Source organism: Saccopteryx bilineata, chromosome 2 (assembly GCF_036850765.1).
Source record: "Saccopteryx bilineata isolate mSacBil1 chromosome 2, mSacBil1_pri_phased_curated, whole genome shotgun sequence".
Taxonomy (NCBI): domain Eukaryota; kingdom Metazoa; phylum Chordata; class Mammalia; order Chiroptera; family Emballonuridae; genus Saccopteryx; species Saccopteryx bilineata.
This window is the reverse complement of record NC_089491.1, coordinates 387,811,440-387,831,916: the sequence shown is the minus strand read 5'-3', so window position 1 is coordinate 387,831,916 and position 20,477 is coordinate 387,811,440. Positions and strand designations below refer to the sequence as shown.

Here is a 20,477-nt window from a genome sequence, read left to right as displayed (position 1 = left end):
CTCTCTCCATTTCCCTCTCTCTCTCCTCTCTAAAATGAATAAATTTTAAAAAATTGAAAAAAAAGTTTAAAGCGGGGTTCTTGTAGACAACATATAGTTGGTCTTGTTTTCTGATCCACTCAGGTGGGCTGTTTTTTAGTTGGTCTAGTTTTACTTCTTCATTTCAATCTGGATGCCTCTTACTTACTTTTTCTTGCCTTATCACACTTGCTCCAACCTCCAGGACAATGTTGAGGTGAACAGAAGTGGTGAGAGCAGACAGCTGGCTTTGTTTCTAACCTCAGAGGGGAAGCGTTCATCTGGAAGGCAGGTGTGATGAAGGTTTCTTTGTTCGGTACTGGATATTTTTCTTTTTCTAGAAATATTCCTGAAAAATATTTTTTTTTTGAGGGAGATGAGTTGTTTGGATATTGCTTTGTAATGTAGACCAGAGCCATGCTTACTTTAGAGCAGGGTCAGCAGATCATGGCCTGCAAGCCACATCCGGCCTGCCACCTGGTTTTGAATGTACAAACTAAAAATGTTCTTTTTTACATTCCTAAGTGCCTCAAGAACATTCAGAAGAGGAATGCTTTGCGCCTGTAGAAGTTATATGACGTTTGAAGTTTGTGTCCATAAATAAAGTCTTATGCGGACACAACCATGCTCATTCATTTTATGTATGGGTGTTTTTCTGCTACAACAGCGGAGTTTAGTAGTTGGTCTCGAGACCGTATGAACCACAAAGCCTAAAATATTTAATATCTGGCCCTTTATACAGAATGTTTGCTGACACCAATCTGGTGGTAATTTACCCCACTCCTGAGCCAAAACCATTCTGAGTGCAGACATACCTCGGGAATGTTGCAGGTTCGGTTCCAGACCCTTGCAACATTGCAGTAAAGTGAGTCGTAATCTTTTTGCTGGTAGAGGGTGTTGCCTTCAATTTGTAAAAAGCGCCACATCTGTGACGCGCAATAGAGAGAAGTACAGTAAAAGGAGGCCCGCCCGCACTCTGCCGGTGGAGTATGAGGTGACCTGGTCAATGGGAGGAGGAGTGGTGTCCAGCCCTGTTTGAGCTCAGAAGTCACTTCTTGGCTGCTCTTCCCCCAGCCGCAGTGAGTTTTGTCGTGTAAACGGCCTGCCCAGCACTCGGCTGAAGCCTCGAGGCGGACCCGGGCACACCTCCAGGTACCTCCATGTGCCCTCTGTCCTCTCTGGTCCGGGGCCCTATGCACACCAGCCACCTTGACCTGTTTGAGATGGCTGGGCTCCCGCTGGGCTCCCCATCCCAACACGACAGCCTGGCCGCTCCTCGGAGGCAATGATCAGAGGTGGTCACAGAGCGTGTCTCATTGGCTTCCCATCTCAGGGATCACTGTCCTTCAGTTTCTGATGTCTGTGTTTTGAAACGATTGTTTTGTATATTTTGCCTGTGGTTTTGTGGGTTCCCTTCCACCCACCCCTGTTTTAGGCCAGAAGTAAATCTGGTTCTTGTCCATTCATCTTGGCCGAAAGCAGATGTCTAACTCTATTGTGAAAATACCTAGTGAGTGAGACACCTTATATCTCCAGTTCTACAGTCCTCACCCCCTACCATGGCCTCTTGGTTGTCCCTTGACTCAAACACCACTTATTCAGTACCTGCTCTGGACTACCAGTTGGGCTCTGAATTGGGGCAAAGACGTAGGAAAAAAAAGACAGAGCCCCAGTCCTTGGGGCCCTTGTTGTGTGCTTGGTCAGGAGCCTGAGGTTGCAGCTCTTAGAACTGCCCCTCACTCTGGCCAGATAGCTCAGTTAGAGCATTGTTCCAAAGCACACAGGTTGCCGGTTTGATCCCCTGGCAGGGCACGTACAGGAACAGATCCATGTTCCTGTATCTCCTCTCTCACCACAATAATAATAATTTTAAAAAGAACTGTCTCTGTCGTATTTACTTGTGAAAATGTTGATAATTTTTTGCTGTGGAAAATTTTAAGCATAGAAACAGAGAGAGTAAGATAACAATTCCACTTTACCCATCAATTGTTGCAGCAATTAGCAACTCATAGTCCATCATGTTCCAGCTCAATGTCTACCCAACTATGCATTTCATGGGGTATTTTTGAAGCAAATCTCAGATATTATATCATTTTATTGGTGAATATCCCAGAATGTGTCTCTAAAGTATGTTTTTTTAAAAGATAAGGGCTGGCTTTAGCCTGACCAGATGGTGGCACAGTGGATAGAGCATTCACCTAGGACGCTGAGGTCCCAGATTCGAAACCCCAAGGTCGCCAGCTTGAGTGCAGGCTCACCGGCTTGAGTGTGGGGGTTGCCAGCTTGAGCATAGGGTCATAGACATGACCCCATCCATGGTTGTTGGCTTGAGTCCAAAGGTCGCTGGCTTGAGCAAGTGGTCACTGGCTCAGCTAGAGCCCCCGATCAAGGCACATATAAGAAGCAATCAATGAACAACTAAAGTGCCGCAACTATGAGTTGGTGCTTCTTATCTCTCTCCCTTTCTGTCTGTCTTTCTCTTGCTTAAAGAAAAAAAGAGAGAGAGCAATAAAGGCTGGTTTAAAAAATATATATATAGTCACAATGCTATGTCACCCTTAACAAGTTTAACAGTAATTCTGTTATATAATCATACATCTAGTTATTGTTCAGATTTCACTGATTGTTCCATGATGCTTAGTTTTCTATTATTATATATACATATTTAGGTTGTTCAGTTCGGGATCTGAACATAGTCTGTACATTGCAACTAGTGGATGACCCGTCAGTTTCTTTAATAGCTAGGTTCCTTTGCCAGCTCTCTCTCTTTTTCCTAGCAGTTTCTTGGTTGAAGAAACCGGGTCATTTGCTGGGTAGTTTCCATCATCTAGATCAGGGGTCCCCAAACTACGGCCCGCGGGCCACATGCGGCCGCCTGAGGCCATTTATCCGGCCCCCGCCGCACTTCCGGAAGGGGCACCTCTTTCACTGGTGGTCAGTGAGAGGAGCACATTGACCATCTCATTAGCCAAAAGCAGGCCCATAGTTTCCATTGAAATACTGGTCAGTTTGTTGATTTAAATTTACTTGTTCTTCATTTTAAATATTGTATTTGTTCCCATTTTGTTTTTTTACTTTAAAATAAGATATGTGCAGTGTGCATAGGGATTTGTTCATAGTTTTTTCTTATAGTCTGGCCCTCCAACGGTCTGAGGGACAGTGAACTGGCCCCCTGTGTAAAAAGTTTGGGGACCCCTGATCTAGATCTTGCTATTTGCATGCCCATATATTAAAATATTCCTCTGTCCCGTAGACTTTCTGTGAATTGGTGGTTAGATTGAGCAGCTCAATCACAATCAGGTCTGTTCCTTTTGGTGAGAATGCAGGATGATGACTGTGCCTTTATCTGCAGCCACCGGATACTCAGCCCACAATTACTTGATATTTAGTTAGAGGATGGATTTTCTGAGTATCTAAGGATAGAAAGTCTCCAAACAAAACACCGAACTATTGCAAAGAGATTAAAAAAAAAAAAAGATTGTATTAGTTTTCTAGTTTGTCATAATAAATTAGTATAGCGTTAGTGACTTAAAATACAAATCAGTTATTTTACGGTCTGTAGGTCAGAGTTTCCAGATGGGTGACACTGGGCCAGGGTCAAGGTGTTGTCAAGACAGGGCCCCTTGGCAGAGGCTCTGGAGGAGAATTCAGCCCCTGGCCCTTTCCGGCTGGCAATGTCACTGGGCTCGTGGTTCCCGTCCTCAGTCTTCAAAGCCAGCAAGTTGCATCTCTCAGATCCTTCTCTATGTCCCCCTGTGACCACAGCTGGGAAAGGTTTTCTTTTTCAAGGACTCATAATAACACTGGGTCCATGTCGGTAATCCAGAATACTCTCCCATTTCAAATGACTTAATCTTAATCACAACTGCAAAGTTCCTTTTGCTGAGTAAGATTGTGTATTACTACTGGCATTAGGGAGTGGACATCTTTTAGGGAACCATTATTCTACCTATTCCAATGGTCATTCATTTTTTTTTCCTATTTTTCTGAAGTTGCAAACCGGGAGGCAGTCAGACAGACTCCCACATGCAACTGACCGGGATCCACCCAGCATGCCCACCAGGGGGCGATGCTCTGCCCATCTGGGGCATCGCTCTGTCGCAATCAGAGCCATTCTAGCGCCTGAGGCAGAGACCACAGAGCCACCCTCAGTGCCCGGGCCAACTTTGCTCCAGTGGAGCCTTGGCTGCAGGAGGGGAAGAGAGACAGAGAGGAAGGAGAGGGGGAGGGGTGGAGAAGCAGATGGGCGGTTCTCCTGTGTGCCTGGCGGGGAATCGAACCCAGGACTCCTGCATGCCAGGCCAACACTCTACCACTGAGCCAACTGGCCAGGGTGTCATTCATTTTTTAAAAGATGAAATCATGCCCTGGCTGGATGGCTCAGTTGGTTAGAGTGTCGTCTAGATACGCAGAGGTGGCTGGTTCGATCCCCTCCAGGGCACGTACAGGAGCAGATACATGTTCCTGTCTCTCCCTCTCTCTCCCTTCCTCTCTCTCTAAAATCAATAAATACATTTTAAAAAAAGAACATTATTATAAAGTTGAAGAGTGATTAATAGAGTATGGTATGTTGCAAATGATCTATAGTGATATAATGAGTTGGGATATGTGGTAGAGTAAGGCCGATTACAGTAATGAGCGATTCATGCTGACATCATAATTTTGTGTGGTTCTGCATGACTGTCTGCAGGGTTATTTATTTTTTTTCAAAGTTGGAGAAGGCAAGATAGAGAGACAGACTCCTACATGCGCTCAGACTGGGATCCACCCAGCAGCCCCGCCTGGGGCCGATCTAATCGACCTAACTATCCTCAGCTCCCGAGGCTGACACTGGGACCAGGAGAGCTACTGGCTGTGAGGGGAGAAGACAGAGATTGGGGAGGGGGAGCGGGAGAGAAGCAGATGGTTGCCTCTCGTGTGTGCCCTGACTGGGGATCAAATCTGGGATGTTCACATGTTGGGCCGACACTCTATCCACTGAGGCAACCAGCCAGGGCTCAAGGCTCTTTATTGTTTATATTTTTGCAACTAGCAGCATTTTATTTTGTTTATTGTCTCTATGATGATTATACCATATAATCTTCTCTCCTTAGCTAATTCTGTTTTAGGATGTGGAGAAGGTCGGGTTGTCAATATCATCATTACATACTCAGTATCTTAGCTCTCAGGAATGTATCTTTGGACTGTGGAATGAAATTTTGTTGTAGGACTTAAACATGGGAAGGAGGTGCTAAGTTTTCATAAAAATAATTTGAGTGGAGAACTTTTAGCCATCTTTCTGTTTAGCATTAGAGAGATAACTTTTAGGTAGTTAAAACATGCAGTGAAAAGGTTGAGAGAAAAGGGAGCAGTGTAAGTATTTTTCATTCATAATCTATGTCTCTATTCGAGAAAGCAACTTCATAGCTTTAATGAATGTTTTCCTCATTGAAAACTGTAGAGGAAACTTCTCTCCTCTTTTTAAATTGTGTTACCTTTTAATTCATGTGGACACTTGACCCTCAGTCCCATGCATAGGTTATTTTTGGGATTTTACTATAATATTGGTCATCCTATAGCAGCACTAGGTTGATGATAGATTTATCTTGGAGGCCATCCAAGAGGTTGTTACTAAGGACCAAAACGACCTCATTATAAAGAGATTTTGCTATAAAATGGTCCCTTAGAACGATCCCTGGAGAAAGCAAGTCATTTGTATAGCTTAAAAAATACGTAGTGTCAAAAAATGTCACTAAGGGGTCCTTACCTCACACCATTAGTTTAAATAAATTCCAGATGAATTAAAGAGTTAAGTGCAATGGCTTAATTCCATAAAAAGACTTGGAAAAAAATATAAGTAAATGTTAATGTGATCTTGGGTAAGAAGAATTTTTTGATATCTGCTTTTGTAGATATGCCTTTATAGGAACTAGTTTCCATCAACGAAGGAAGCCACAATTGGCACTGTCCCCTCGTCCGGCATATTGCTTGTGTGGAAAGGGTCCTCAGGTTCAGCCTCAGGACATCCTTCAATGCACCTGAAAACAAAGGAAAAGTTTCTTGCAGAGAGATCACTGAAACTACCGAGTTAAAAGAATAAAAACAAAACCAAAGAAGGAAACACTTTCAGTTTTAAAGAAAGGACTTTTGAGTAACTTGAGTTCTTTTTCCTTTACATTTTCAAAATCTAAAAAAGCAATACATTTTAAAAAACAAAAATACTATTTTAGTATTCTTTTTTTTTTTTTTTTGTACAAAGACCGAGAGAGAGTCAGAGGGATAGACAGGGACAGACAGACAGGAATGGAGACAGATGAGAAGCATCAATCACCAGCTCCCTGTTGCATGTTGCGACCTCCTAATTGTTCATCGATTGCTTTCTCATATGTGCCTTGACCGTGGGCCTTCAGCAGACCGAGTAACCCCTTGCTGGAGCCAGCAACCCTGGGTCCAAGCTGGTGAGCTTTTTGCTCAAGCCAGATGAGTCCATGCTCAAGCTGGCGACCTCGGGGTCTCGAACCTGGGTCCTTCCACATCCCAGTCCAACACTCTATCCACTGCGTCACCGCCTGGTCAGGCTCATTTTTTTGATCCTGTTTTTTTGCTTAATAATGTATCATGGATGTCTTTCAACATCAAAATATACACGGACAATATCACTTTTAATGGCTATGTAGTGTTTTATTATATGGCTATATTATACTTTTTTTTAGAGAGAGACAGACAGACAGAAAGGGGGGGGGGAGGAGAGAAATGAGAAGCATCAACTCATAGTTGCGTCACTTTAGTTATTGATTGTTTCTCATACGTGCCTTGGCCAAGGGCTCAAGCTGAGCCAGCGACCCTTTGCTGAAGCCGGCGACCTTTGGGTTCTTCACACTTTAGTTCACCCTGGGTATTAGCATTCTTTCTCATTTTCATTTCCTGTCTATAACCTTTGCTCATTTTGAAAATGGGAAGAGTAAGTCTTATTGAATTGTACATGCCTTTTATGTATTAAGTATTCAGAAGTTTAAATGTTTATCTAGTCAAATCTCATATTCATTTTTAATATTTAAAATTTTAATTCATCTGGAAATCATTTTAGCTTAAGGAATGAGGTAGGTATTTAATTTTTTTCTTCATTTTGTTCCAATAATGTTAATGATTTCCTTTCTTTTTCTGACTGATTTAAAATGTTGCTTCTATCGTATATTGAATTGTGTTAATAATAAGCCTGGGTATATTTCTGGACTTCAAGTTGTTTTCCTTTGATTTTTAATTCATAGCTCTACTCTTCCTTTCAGAACAGGACGCAGGTCTGGACGCCCTCTCTTCCATCATAAGTCGCCAGAAGCAGATGGGGCAGGAGATCGGCAACGAGCTGGACGAGCAGAACGGTGAGCACGAGCCTGAGACCCACCGCCCTGGCGCTGTGTCAGTGCGGAAGGCTGGGCGGTGTCGTCAGTGATTTCACTATCACAGAACATGTCATGTGGTTTAATAGCAATAGATGACTATATTTAATGCAGTCAAGTGTGATTTCTGGCAGATGTAGATTGTAGTTACTAAATACTATGTAAAGAAACTTGATTTAAAGAAAAAATCTCTAGTCCTGGCCGGTTGGCTCAGTGGTAGAGCGTCTGCCTGGCATGCGGGAGAGTCCCAGGTTCGATTCCCGGCCAGGGCACACAGGAGAAGCGGCCATCTGCTTCTCCACCCCTCCCCCTCTCCTTCCTCTCTGTCTCTCTCTTCCCCTCTCGCAGCCAAGGCTCCATTGGAGCAAAGTTGGCCCGGGCGCTGAGGATGGCTCTGTGGCCTCTACCTCAGGCGCTAGAATGGCTCTGGATGCAACAGAGCGATGTCCCAGGTGGGCAGAGCATCTGCCATCTGGTGGGCGTGCCGGGTGGATCCCGGTTGGGTGCATGCGGGAGTCTGTCTGACTGCCTCCCCGTTTCCAGCTTCAGAAAAATACAAAAAAACAACAACAAAAAACTTTAGTTCTCTGGAGCTGCTCTTTAAAATACTGTGTTTTGTGACACATTTATTCCAAGAGCGTTCCTTCCTGTGTAACACGGTGACATTGCTCGGCCCGCTGCACACTGATGCGGGGCACTCGGAAGCTCCAGGGACGCTGTCAGCCCCATGAGTCTGGCCCCTCTCCGGCACACGGCACACGCGCCGGGCTGCGGGGCAAGGAGGTGCCTGAGGATCTGTGTCCGGGGCTTGATGTGATGAGTGTGTCTGAAGGAGGATGGATGTGCAGTCCACAAGCAGGGTGGCTTGGAAGAGACAGAACTGTAACGAGAACCCAGCTGTGAGGTGTGGAGCTCCCCGGGGCCCGAATGAGAGGGGCGGCAATGGGAATGGAGAAGGGAGGGCGAAGGTAGGGGACCGAAGGCAGGGGACCGATGGCGCTTTCTCTGTGATGGACATAGTCAGGGGCATTGGGAGGGTCCCTGGTTTGTGAGCGGAGATCCTAAATCTAGTTTAGACACGTCCAGTTAGAGATGCCGGCCGCAGGAGTGAGAAGGAAGCTTCTGCGTAGGGGTGACGTGCGCGAGCTGAGTTTCAGCGAAGCTCCGACTGTGTGCTAGGCGCTGTTGTCTGTGTCATTTCATTGACTCAGCGCCAGGAAGGCCATGTTATCTCCATTTGTCGGAGATGAAGCTCCGAGTGGCCGGGGGACCTCCTGATGTCACACCCCTTACACAGGATGGAACTGAAATTCCAGCTCAGGCTTTTGCTTCTAACGTGACTGCCTTTTCTGCTCCACTAGCTGCCTCTTTCGGAAGACAAAGTAGGGAAAGAAAAATAAAAAAGTAAGAGGTGGCAAGGTTTTAGCTGTTGTTGATTGGACCATGGAGGCTCATGACAGAATGGTTTTCAAGGACAGGAAGCCGGGCGTGGGCAGAGCTCGCTCAGGGGGAGGTCGCCCCGGTCCACTCTGTACACATTGTGCTTTCCTTGTGCTCTGTGAGCCTGCGTTCGTTTGTTCCCACGGTACTGTTCCATGAATGGGCCGTGAATAAATAAGTCCCGTCTCTCAGCTGTCATAAGCAAATAGATCACTAAAGCAATCTTAATGGCGATTCTTAGTTGTTTAAACACAGAGAAGAAGATGGTTTAGTTCTTTTCCTGCTGGTGCTAATGTGGACATGCTAATTCATGTATTTGCCTATAATTCACTTCTTGGCCAGCTGCTTCCTTTAAAGACAGTGTTGGTAAGAAAGTTAGCTCTGTGGAAAAACTATCATATGTAGACTTGTTCTTTATCTCAAGGAAATTTAGCCTATTCAGCGGCTCTCCTCAGTCTCAGTGGTGACGCTCTTGAGACAGCTGGTCTTCTGTCTCCCCTTGGTTTCTTTCAGAAGGCAAGGGGGGGCTCAAAGATTGGCAGAGAGATACAAAGAGGATCGACCGAATTTGGGCTGTTTGAACCTCGGGAAGCGTGGCGAGGCCTGGCACACATGGGCAGAGTCCCATAAAGCGACCATCTCCTCCACGAGAGCCGTGGCTCTGTGGGCCCTGTGGTGCGGTTCTCGGGGTGGCTGATGCTGGATCTGGGTCTCAGCCACACCTACTGTGGCCGAGTCCACCCTATTCATCTTCTGGTTTGTTCCCTTCAGAAGGCCCCGTCCTCCTGAGCATGAACTCTAAGGAACTGTCTGGTAACCAGTGCCACAGTTCAGCTTTCCGGGACAGCATCTCCTGTCTGACGGGGCCTTTGTGCCTCGCCACCTGTACAGTTCACCCTGAACGCAGGGCACTGAATTCTGTGGCTCCACGAGGTGATCGTGGTCTGGCTCTTCGCTGCCCTGTCCTGCCAACCACACCTCCCTCTGCCCCCATCCCTACCCACAGCCCGCAGCCCGCAGCCCCCCTGCCCCGGCCCCCCACCCCCGGCCCCCCGCCCCGGGTGCACTGTATATTCAGGTCTTCCAGCATGTCCCTGGCATCGTCACTGAACTGCCCACCCTTTTCCTCATCAGGCCTGGTCTCTGGCATATGAACAGGATAATCACAGTGTTGGTCACACCCTTTTTAATTCTGTATGAGAAGATTGGAAGCTGCATTTCCAAATTGATGGTGATGTCACCCTCTGGCTTCGTGGTTATGTTCTAAGTACAAGGTATTTTGTTCGTCAGGTTTTGATGCTTGACTCCAAACGGTGCTCCGCGCGGCCTTCCTCTCAGCCTCGCTCCTCTCCTCTGGCGAAGGCTACGAGAGTCAGTCCTTGGGGCAGCAAGTCAGAGTCACAACAGAGGTGGTGTCCTTCTCCAGTGCCCGAGTCCTCGGTACCCACGCAGGTCACGAGACAAGTCCAGGGGGGTGCAGCCCTGTTCTCAGCCCCCATAGACGCGCTGGCCTTCTCAATTGTGACAGAGGAGCAGAGGCTGATAGTCCTCGGGGGATAGCGTTTCTGTCCTCGCAGCCCCTCGGTCCCCGTGAAGGGAAACGGCTGACTCAGCCCCATTTCCTAGGAGCGCATGTGCAGGTCAGGAAGCCGCCAGCGTGACTGCCGTCTCCCTGGGAGGCCACCGCACAGAAGACCAGCTCACCCTGGCAGCCCTTGGCCACACACCCCGTGTACGTCCGTGCACACCCGTGTGTGTCCGGGGCTGGAGTGGAGAGGAGGACGGGCGGCGCGGGGGAGGGGAGGGAGGCCGGGGTTGAAGTGCGATGAGCAGCGTCTCTGACCGCGAATAGGGAGGCAGATGTGAACACGTGTAACTGTGTGACCGCGAATAGGGAGGCAGATGTGAACACGTGTAACTGTGTGACCGCGAATAGGGAGGCAGATGTGAACACGTGTAACTGTGTGACCGCGAATAGGGAGGCAGATGTGAACACGTGTAACTGTGTGACCGCGAATAGGGAGGCAGATGTGAACACGTGTGACTGTGTGACCGCGAATAGGGAGGCAGATGTGAACACGTGTAACTGTGTGACCGCGAATAGGGAGGCAGATGTGAACACGTGTAACTGTGTGACCGCGAATAGGGAGGCAGGTGTGAACACGTGTAACTGTGTGACCGCGAATAGGGAGGCAGGTGTGAACACGTGTAACTGTGTGACCGCGAATAGGGAGGCAGATGTGAACACGTGTAACTGTGTGACCGCGAATAGGGAGGCAGATGTGAACACGTGTAACTGTGTGACCGCGAATAGGGAGGCAGATGTGAACACGTGTAACTCTGTGACCATTCTTCTGTGCGTGCGTGGGGTTTATGTCTGCAAGTGCCAACCTCTGAAAGGCAGTATAGCGGTCTGGGACTACATACACTCTCCCCGCATATTCAACAAGGGCACTGGTTCTCGGACTTGTCACACTTTGAAGTCATCTGGGGAGCTATACACAGTACTGATGCGTACTCCAATGGTATCAAGTACTGTGGTGGGCAGAAGAGCACACCGCCTTCCCCAAAAGATGTCTACAGGCTGGAACCTGCGAATGTGTTAGATTGCATGGCCAAGGGGCATCAGGTTGCAGATGGAATTAAGGTGGCTAAGTCAGCTGACCTTAGAAGCTTGTTCTGGATTATCTAGGTGGGCCCAGTATAATCACAGAGGTCCTTACCAGTGGAAGGCAGTGCTAGAAGTTAGAGTTCAGAGTGCTGTAAAGTGGGAGGGACTCAATCAGCTGTTCCTGGCTCTGCAGATGGAGGAGGGGGCCACAAACCAAGGAGTGTCGGCAGTCTCTAGAACAGGGGTCTCAAACTCGCGGCCCACGGGCCGCATGCGGCCCGCCAAACAATTTTGTGTGGCCCGCAGACTAATCCACGAAGTTCAAAATATTTTGGATAAAATTAAGTAAGCCTAGGGGCCTACTTGTATTTTTCATTTCTCTAGCATCCTAGCTAGATATTAGCTTAGTTAACAGCAGTTGTGATGTGAACTACAGTTTCTGGTCGTTTTGTGACACTGAGTAAACTGCATGTACGATTGTGCTTGTTGTACTGATTTTTTTTTGTTTTCAACTGCAGTGAGAAAAGTATTGCGTAATATTTGCCTTTTGTAGACCTAGTGCAGCCGGCCGAACAGCTGTGATCTTGCTCTGCGGCCCACATGCTGAGTTGAGTTTGAGACCCCTGCTCTAGAAGCTTGAAGAGGCAAGGAAATGTATTTCTCCCCTAGAGCCTCAAGAAAGGAGCTCAGCCCTGCTGACACCTGGCCTTTGCCCTGTCAGACTGCTGACCTCCAGAACTGCAAGGTAATAAGTTTATGTTCTCAGCCACAAAGTTCATGGCGATTTTTTACAACAACGATAGAAAACCAAGTCAGGTTGGGTCAGTGGTGGACATAGTTCCGTAAGACCCCTGGCTGATAGAATAGCCACCTTTTCACTGTGCCAGAGAGTAAGAGAGATCTAGAAGGTCTTGTTCCTGCAATTACAGGCTCTGACCCAGAAAGGATGTGTCAGTTTCATTCACAACTCATGGGTCAGAGAGAATCATGTGCCTCTACGCAACCACTAGGAGGTATAACCATACTAATGTATCTTTCTGAGGGGGAAGGAAGACCCACAATGTTGGTTGAATGGCACCAGTGAATGTCATAGGGGCAGGATTTAGCAGTTAAGGGCCAGACTGCCGCTGATACGTTTTAGCTACATGATCTTGAGCAAGAGCAAGTTAGTGACTCTTTCTCTGTCCTAACATTACCGGAAGAAGCCGGGTTCGGGGCTGCCGGTCACTTTCCCGCCGCGCCTGAGCCAATCAAACACGAACGGGGACTGAATGGTGTAAGAGTGTCTTTCATCAGAGAAGCCGACAGCCTGAGAAGGCAGGGGACCTCCGTCCATAAAGCGGCCGGACAGTCTCAGGTCTGTCTGTGGTTTTGTAGGGTGAGGGGGTTTGTTAGTAGTGAGCGAGAGCTGGGAGTTGGTCAGGTAGCAGTGAGCGAGAGCTGGGAGTTGGTCAGGGAGCAGTGAGCGAGAGCTGGGAGTTGGTCAGGGAGCAGTGAGCGAGAGCTGGGAGTTGGTCAGGGAGCAGTGAACGAGAGCTGGGAGTTGGTCAGGGAGCAGTGAGCGAGAGCTGGGAGTTGGTCAGGTAGCAGTGAACGAGAGCTGGGAGTTGGTCAGGGAGCAGTGAGCGAGAGCTGGGAGTTGGTCAGGGAGCAGTGAGCGAGAGCTGGGAGTTGGTCAGGTAGCAGTGAGCGAGAGCTGGGAGTTGGTCAGGTAGCAGTGAGCGAGAGCTGGGAGTTGGTCAGGGAGCAGTGAGCGAGAGCTGGGAGTTGGTCAGGTAGCAGTGAGCGAGAGCTGGGAGTTGGTCAGGTAGCAGTGAGCGAGAGCTGGGAGTTGGGTGTGCTGGAGTGTCTCCCTGGAATGTCCTTCTGACACTGGCACAGGTCTGTCTGCTGTCCTTGATGTCGCTCCAGGCTGACCGGGGTCTGGCGCCTCTGGGGGCCATCTGTGCCTCTGGGAACTTTTCTGCAGGAGAGCTCCCTGTATTTACTAGACAACAAAATAGAGATGAAGGTTTATGAACGAAGCTTCTCATTATCTACAGTGCCTTAACCCCTTCTAGGAAATTCTGTGACTGAGCCCTGATAAGAAATTATTGTAGTTTATTTAACCCCTTACCTAATCTTCCATTGATTACAACTAAAAGCTACTATTACTGAAGCCAAATTTCTAACTCTTGGGTTTCCCTGTCACTAACTTTCTTGTCTACCAATGGGGATATTCATGCCTATTTTATAGTGTGGTTACGAAGAGGAAATGAGTTGATATGTGTGGAGCTCTTAGGATAGTGCCTCACAGCTTGTTAGCACTCTGAAAATATTTTTTATTATTAGCTCTATTTGTTCAAAGTAGAGAGTTTTTGTCAAAATGACAGACTGAGCTGAAAGAGGGTTCTCACTACTCCCTTCTCCAAACACATGGAAATATTAGATGAAATACAGTGGTGGGCAAAATGTTTACAGTTGTTCATATGGAAAATTGCACAATAATTAATAACTAATACAAGAACAAAGTCTGTATTTCACATACAACTGTGTAAACCCCTGTATTTTTTATGTTTATTTTTATTTTTTAGTGAAAGAGACAGACAGGCAGACAGGAAGAGAAAGAGAGAGATGAGAAGCATCAACTCATAGTTGAGGCACTTTATTTGTTTATTGAGCCTTGACTGGGGGGCTCCAGCTAAGCCAGTGACCTTGGGCTTGAGCCAGTGACCATGGGGTCATGTGTATGATCCCACGCTCAAGCCGGTGACCGTGTGCTCAAGCTGGTGAGCCTGCGCTCAAGCCAGTGACGTTGGGGTTTGAACCTGGGAAGGTCTTAGGGTAGGGATGCCCCTAAAGCTTCCATATATTCTCCAGGTATGTCACCCTCCCAAAGCACACCTACGTGTTCAAGCTAGAAGCTCCCCGAACCTCACTGTTCAGGTTTTCCTGAGGTTTTATTACACAGGGGTGATCGAGTGAGTCTTTGGCCACACGAGGAACCCAGATTCTTTAAATTTGCTGAGTCTGTAAAAACGATATTCCGACACACGCACCGTCCTGGTCATCTGACCTTGCTGCTAGCTGTGAGTGACCATAGCCTGGTTTGGCCCGCTTTGGGTCCCAAGGATGTATTTCTTCCTTCTGGTCTAGAACCTTTTTTTTTTATATAGAGAGAGAGACAGGAAGGGAAAGAGGGTGAGAAGCATCAGCTCATAGTTGCTTTACTGTAGTTGTACACTGAGCTTTTTGTACACGCCTTGACCAGGCGGGGCCAGTCCTGAAGTCAGCGGCTTGGGCTTCTCATGCCAGTGACCTCTGCACTCAAGCTGGCGGGCTTTGGGATCGTGTGAACAATCCCCTGCTCATACCAACAACCCTGCGCTGACCAGCTCGCGCTCAGAGCCGGCAGCTTTGGAGTTTTGAACCAGAGACCTCAGCATTCCAGGCTGAGGCTCTATCCACGGTGCCACCATTGGTCAGGCTGGTCTAGTGCCTTCTTTACCCCTTTCTTCCAGGCCCCTATCTTGGTCTTCACCCTGGCCAGTCTAAGAGGCCATCCAATGAGAGGGAGGAAGGATTTTCCAAAGGAAAGGCTGTGGAAACGGTTGTCAGGGAAAGGGCATTCCGCCTCAGGTCCCGGCCGGCTGGCTTTATGATTCATCGGGCCCGCGGTCCCCTGGGCTTCATTCACCACAGTTCCTTTCTGACTTCCAAGACGGATGCTATTAAGCCAACTGTAGCCGCTGAAGTGGAAAATGGACGCCAGAGAAACCCAGCCAAGATGAGAGGCTGAAGAGACTTTCAGAGGCAAGGCCAAAGCAGTCGCAGCTGCGGAGAGCGGCGGGTCACCTGGGAGCTCAGCCCCCTGCCACCTGAGCCCAACGATACTATTGTTCCTCCTGCTTGGTGCCTTCACAGGAAGGGGAATGTCACCCCATACTTGGTGGTTTGCTAGAAGGACTCCTAGCACTCAGCAGATACGTGCCTACTCATGAAATGTATAACCCCCGTCAGCATCCACAGCGCTGGTGCAGCTGTTCACGGACACGTGCGAAGAGGTGAAACACGTGAGTGATCTATGGCACGCTTGCCCAGCCCAGGTCAAATGAGGCGATGCTCTCAGAGATGACCAAGGGTGGAGAGTTCGCTCTGGGGCCAGGTGGCCGGGTGTGAATCCCAGCTCTGGCTCCTGGTAGTGGGGCGGCTTCAGGCAAGTCAGTGAGCACTTCTGAATCTTTTTTTTTTCCAGGACAGAGAGAGAGTCAGAGAGAGGAGTAGACAGGGATAGACAGACAGGAACGAAGAGAGATGAGAAGCATCAATCATCAGTTTTTCGTTGCGACACATTAGTTGTTCATTGATTTCTTTCTCATATGTGCCTTGACTGGGCCTTCAGCAGACCAAGTAACCTCTTGCTCAACCAGTGACCTTGGGTTCAAGCTGGTGAGCTTTGCTCAAACCAGATGAGCCCGTGCTCAAGCTGGCAACCTCGGAGTCTCGAATATGGGTCCTCCGCACCCAGTCGGATGCTCTATCCACTGCGCCACTGCCTGGTCAGGCTGAACCTTTATTTTCTCTTTTGAAACATCGAGAAAATAGAATCTATCACAGTGAGTTATATTTTGGATTTAAGATACAGTCCATGGAAGGTACATATGTAGATAGATCGATAAATAGATAGATATAAATAAAATGTTCACACACATTATATAAACATACTTTCTTTAGAAACAGTGTTCATGGTGACTTTCTACAACATAGCTACCATGATTGATGAGGATCAATTCTGGTTACACTCATGGTCGTGATTTGTTACCCAGAAAGAATACTAAGTGAAATCAGTGAAGGGGAAGGGGGCGTGGGGTGCAGTCCAGGGGAAAGCAGGCCTGCGTTCCCTGGGGGGCCTCTTCCAACGGAGCCACATCAGATGCGCTTCAGTCCCCCTGCGACGTGTTACAACACCAGTGAAATGCTGCCAACTGGGGAAGCTCAGTAAAGACTCACTCAGGGCCCTGGCCAGTTAGCTCAGCAGTAGAGCGTCGGCCTGGCGTGCGGGGGACCCGGGTTCGATTCCCGGCCAGGGCACATAGGAGAAGCGCCCATTTGCTTCTCCACCCCCCCCCCCCCATTTCTCTCTGTCTCTCTCTTCCCCTCCTGCAGCCAAGGCTCCATTGGAGCAAAGATGGCCCGGGTGCTGGGGATGGCTCCTTGGCCTCTGCCCCAGGCACTAAAGTGGCTCTGGTCACGGCAGAGCAACACCCCGGAGGGGCAGAGCATCGCCCCTGGTGGGCGTGCCGGGTGGATCCCGGTCGGGCGCATGCGGGAGTCTGTCTGACTGTCTCTTTCCGTTTCCAGCTTCAGAAAAAAAAAAAAGACTCAGGCCGGGATATTTAGAGGGCATCACCTTCACGAAAGCAACCCTGCCTGGTATGTTCCCAAACCCCCAACTCCCAGAAGCACAGCAGGCGTTCCGCACAAACCAAACTGCTGATGCCATTCAGGAACAGTGACAATGACCGCTCTCATCAGTACATGATGGGGCCCTTCCCCAGAGTCAAGCTCCTAAAAGCTCAGCCAAGGCCCAGCGGGGTAAGCAGGCCTTTCTAAGAGGAGCAGGTAGGCCTGTTGTGAGCAGAGCCCTCCACCCACTGTGATGTCTCCCTCATGCTGTTAGCTCTCCCGGGGGAAGGCAGGGCGAGCCCTCCAGCACAGGGGAGGGAGACAGAAAGCACGGGAAAGCCGCTGGAGGTGAACTCCATCTCTCCGCAGTGTCAGAGCATTGGAAGGCCGGTCCCATTATTGAGGACCTGGAGCTGAGCGCGGCTCCCTTCAGGAGTCTCGGAGAATGTGCTTCTAAAAGTGGAAGCTATTTAGCATGTGGGGTGATGAAAAGCACTGAAGAACGTGGGTAATAAAAACTGAAGCAGCTGGAAGGAAATGGTCTGATTAGAACCAAGTGGTGGGGCGGGGAGAGACAGCGTGGAGAGGAGCTGAGGTTGCCGAGCAGCCGTTTCAACCGACTCGGGGTCCTTGGCGGGAAGGGAGGGTCAGCGGCCCAGCGCCCCGACAGTCTGTGCTGGGTGGGGACGCGATGTTCTCTTTCCATCTGGGCAGCTCTGCCAAGGGGAGAGAGCCATCTTAGAGAAAACATTCTCAGAGCCGTGGTCAAGACCTTTGGGTTTTACTTTTTCTTATGAAGACAGTTGTTTGAACTATTTTAAACCAGTCCACTCTAGAAGCTGGATTGTGATCCAGGGTCAACGTATTCTGTCTGTCAGTTTGGTTAGTTTGAAATTCATAAACACAACTTAAAAATTTTTTTTGTTGTTGTCTACTAAAGACTTAACTAGTCAGTTAGAGTATGTTCACAGGGGTGGGCAAGAGCAGGCTCATAGTGGTTCCTGTGGAGGAAGACGATGGTGATGATTACGGTAACTTGATTACCTCGAAGGAATGTCCCAGAGGCACAGTGCACTTAGGGCCGGTCCCCGAAGTGCTCAGATTTCCGGCCCTCGTTATTTACACATTCTTGGACTGTACTGCTGGACTCATGCGTACTTTGGCACAGTTCTTTATAAACCTCCTTTGCCCACCCCTGTACGTACAGTGAGCCTTTGGGTACGCTTCAGGGGGAAGTGTCATATGCCTACAACTAAGTGAACTTAAGGAGACCACAGCGTGTTTCTGTGCCCTTGGAGTCATGTGGGAGGGGTCATCTGAGACCACACAGAAGCGACCCTCACTTCTGCTTCTGGACTCACCCCTAACTCACACAGGGTTTGTGCTGCCAAACCCATTCATTCTAAGTGTGGCCCGTCCCTGGGGATGGGAAGAGTAGGGCGGATACTCCTTCACTATTTTATTTTGTCATCTAACCAAAGAGCACAAAAGTAGCCATTTTTGTTTGGCTTTGTTTTAAAAAATAATACTTTCTCTTGTTCTTCTTCTTGCCGGAAATGGGCAGAGAATTTAGGGAGAAGTAAGTAGTTGTGTTTATGGGAATTATACTTTGGTGGGCTCGTGGTTTGGAATGTAAATTGATGAGGTGATTGTATTCAGTTTTCATCTTGTATCACTTGTGGTCACTTGTGTACACATAACCCGACTAGTGCCACTGTAGTTAGGCCTCAATTCTCCATATGAAGGAAGAAAAAGGGACATGGTGTGTGTGTGTGTGTGTGTGTGTGAGAGAGAGAGAGAGAGAGAGAGAGAGAGAGAGAGAGAGATGTGGGCGTAGACTTGGATTTGAATAGGAGTATGTCTGAGGTCTAAGAGTTCACAATACATGCAAGTACGAGGTAGCAGTACTACTTACATTGCTCAAGGGAATTTGTGGGTTGACCGGGTGTCTCAACTTGCTTCACTGAGGATTCTGTTGTGCTCCTTTATCTGGAGTACTGTGATTGCCAACCCAGAATGGGCTGCTCAGTCTTGTTCTAGGTTGAGTTTTAAAGCCCCATGGAGTATAGGTCAAATAGAGAAGGAAAAGTACCAAGGTCATAATTAGGAAAGCTTTTTCCCCCCAACCTCTTCTGAACTTGTGCCATGTACTTTGAAAACTGAGTATCTCTTGCTCAGTCATAGAGGCATTGAGTTACCAGTAGGATTCCCTTGGGGGCAGATGCAGGTCAGAGTTAGCATGCTGGAGTGTTTACGAGGGCGTCCCTGTGGGCTCAACGCCTGCGAGAGGGAGGCCATGCACGCAGGACGGGCAGGAGAAGCTGGGCTTGGAGACAGCTTCAGCCAACCCCACGGAGCGTCTGGAGCCAACATGGTCTTTCAGAGTTGGCCCATGGTGAAGTCACATGTCTGGGCCTTGATAGTTCCATCTGGATCAGTCATTGAATATGGAGAACTCAAGGAAGGGCAAGGCAGACAGCTCTGTGCCCTTGAGACAATCCCAGGGAGACTGATGGCCTAAAGCCGTCTGCTGACAGCAGGCCCAGCAGCAGAGGCAGAAAGTCCTTCTGGAAGGGGAGTGGATGGTGCTCTCCTTTGGGTCCATCACACACTGGACCAGTTTTAAGCATTTGAAAATTGTTAGGTCTGTAGAGTAAGAAATGAACGGTTCAGATGGAGTGTGAGTACCTTAGAAAGCACATCTCTGGAAATGGTTGACCCACACCCAACAGTTTTGAAAGATATTTATAATTCCTTAAAATTAAATCAGCATATTGCTCCCCCTATTTCTAACCATAGCTTTGTCAATTGTTGGGTAAAAACGTAGGGCATCATATCTTTCCTCACCTTGTATAGTTTAGTGTGTATCATTGTGGGGCTACCTATTGTAGGGCCTTCTGTGTTTAGAAACTGCTACTCATTTGTAGCTTGTTCAGAAACACTGGAACCTGCCAGTAGCAACCTGGGAAATAAGAATGAAACACTAAATCCAGTAGAAATGACTGCTTTATTTTCTGTCTGATCATGTTTTACTGACTGCCTCTTCAACATCCCAACCCCTTTCACTTAAAAAAACAAAAACCAGTCAGACTGTATAGCTTTATTCTTTTAAAAATGTCTCACATTGGTAAAACTTACTACTAACTAATTAATTAATGCAGGTAAGATGAAGTGAGCAGGTTTTTAACTGAAGACCAGTAAACTTCCCCAGAAGAAATTACATAAAGAATCAAACTTTCAGTTCAGTTGGAAATAAGATGGTTTTCCTTAGGAGTTAGCTTTTATACTTTCTTTACCTTTTAAAATAGAACCGAGCCTGACCAGGCGGTGGTGCAGTGGATAGAGCGTTGGACTGGGATGTGGAGGACCCAGGTTCGAGATCTCGAGGTCACCAACTTGAGCGCGGGCTCATCTGGTTTGAGCAAAAGCTCACCAGCTTGGACCTGAGGTCACTGTCTTGAGCAAGGGGTTACTCGGTCTGCTGAAGGCCCACGGTCAAGGCACATATGAGAAAGCAATCAATGAACAACTAAGGTGTTGCAACGAAAAACTGATGATCGATGCTTCTCATCTCTCTCTGTTCCTGTCTATCTGTTCTTGTCTATCCCTCTATCTGACTCTCTCTCTGTCTCTGTAAAAAATAAATA

General features: G+C 48.1%; 1 protein-coding gene across 1 annotated transcript in view; it reads left to right on the top strand.

Annotated features, from left to right (window-relative positions):
- Window positions 1-20,477, top strand: part of STX8 (syntaxin 8) — a 227,673-nt gene that overhangs the window by 48,952 nt on the left and 158,244 nt on the right. Inside the window, exon 6 of the mRNA XM_066264299.1 lies at window positions 7,284-7,376. Coding sequence (XP_066120396.1) covers window positions 7,284-7,376 — 93 coding nt within the window. The remainder of the gene's footprint in view (window positions 1-7,283; window positions 7,377-20,477) is intronic.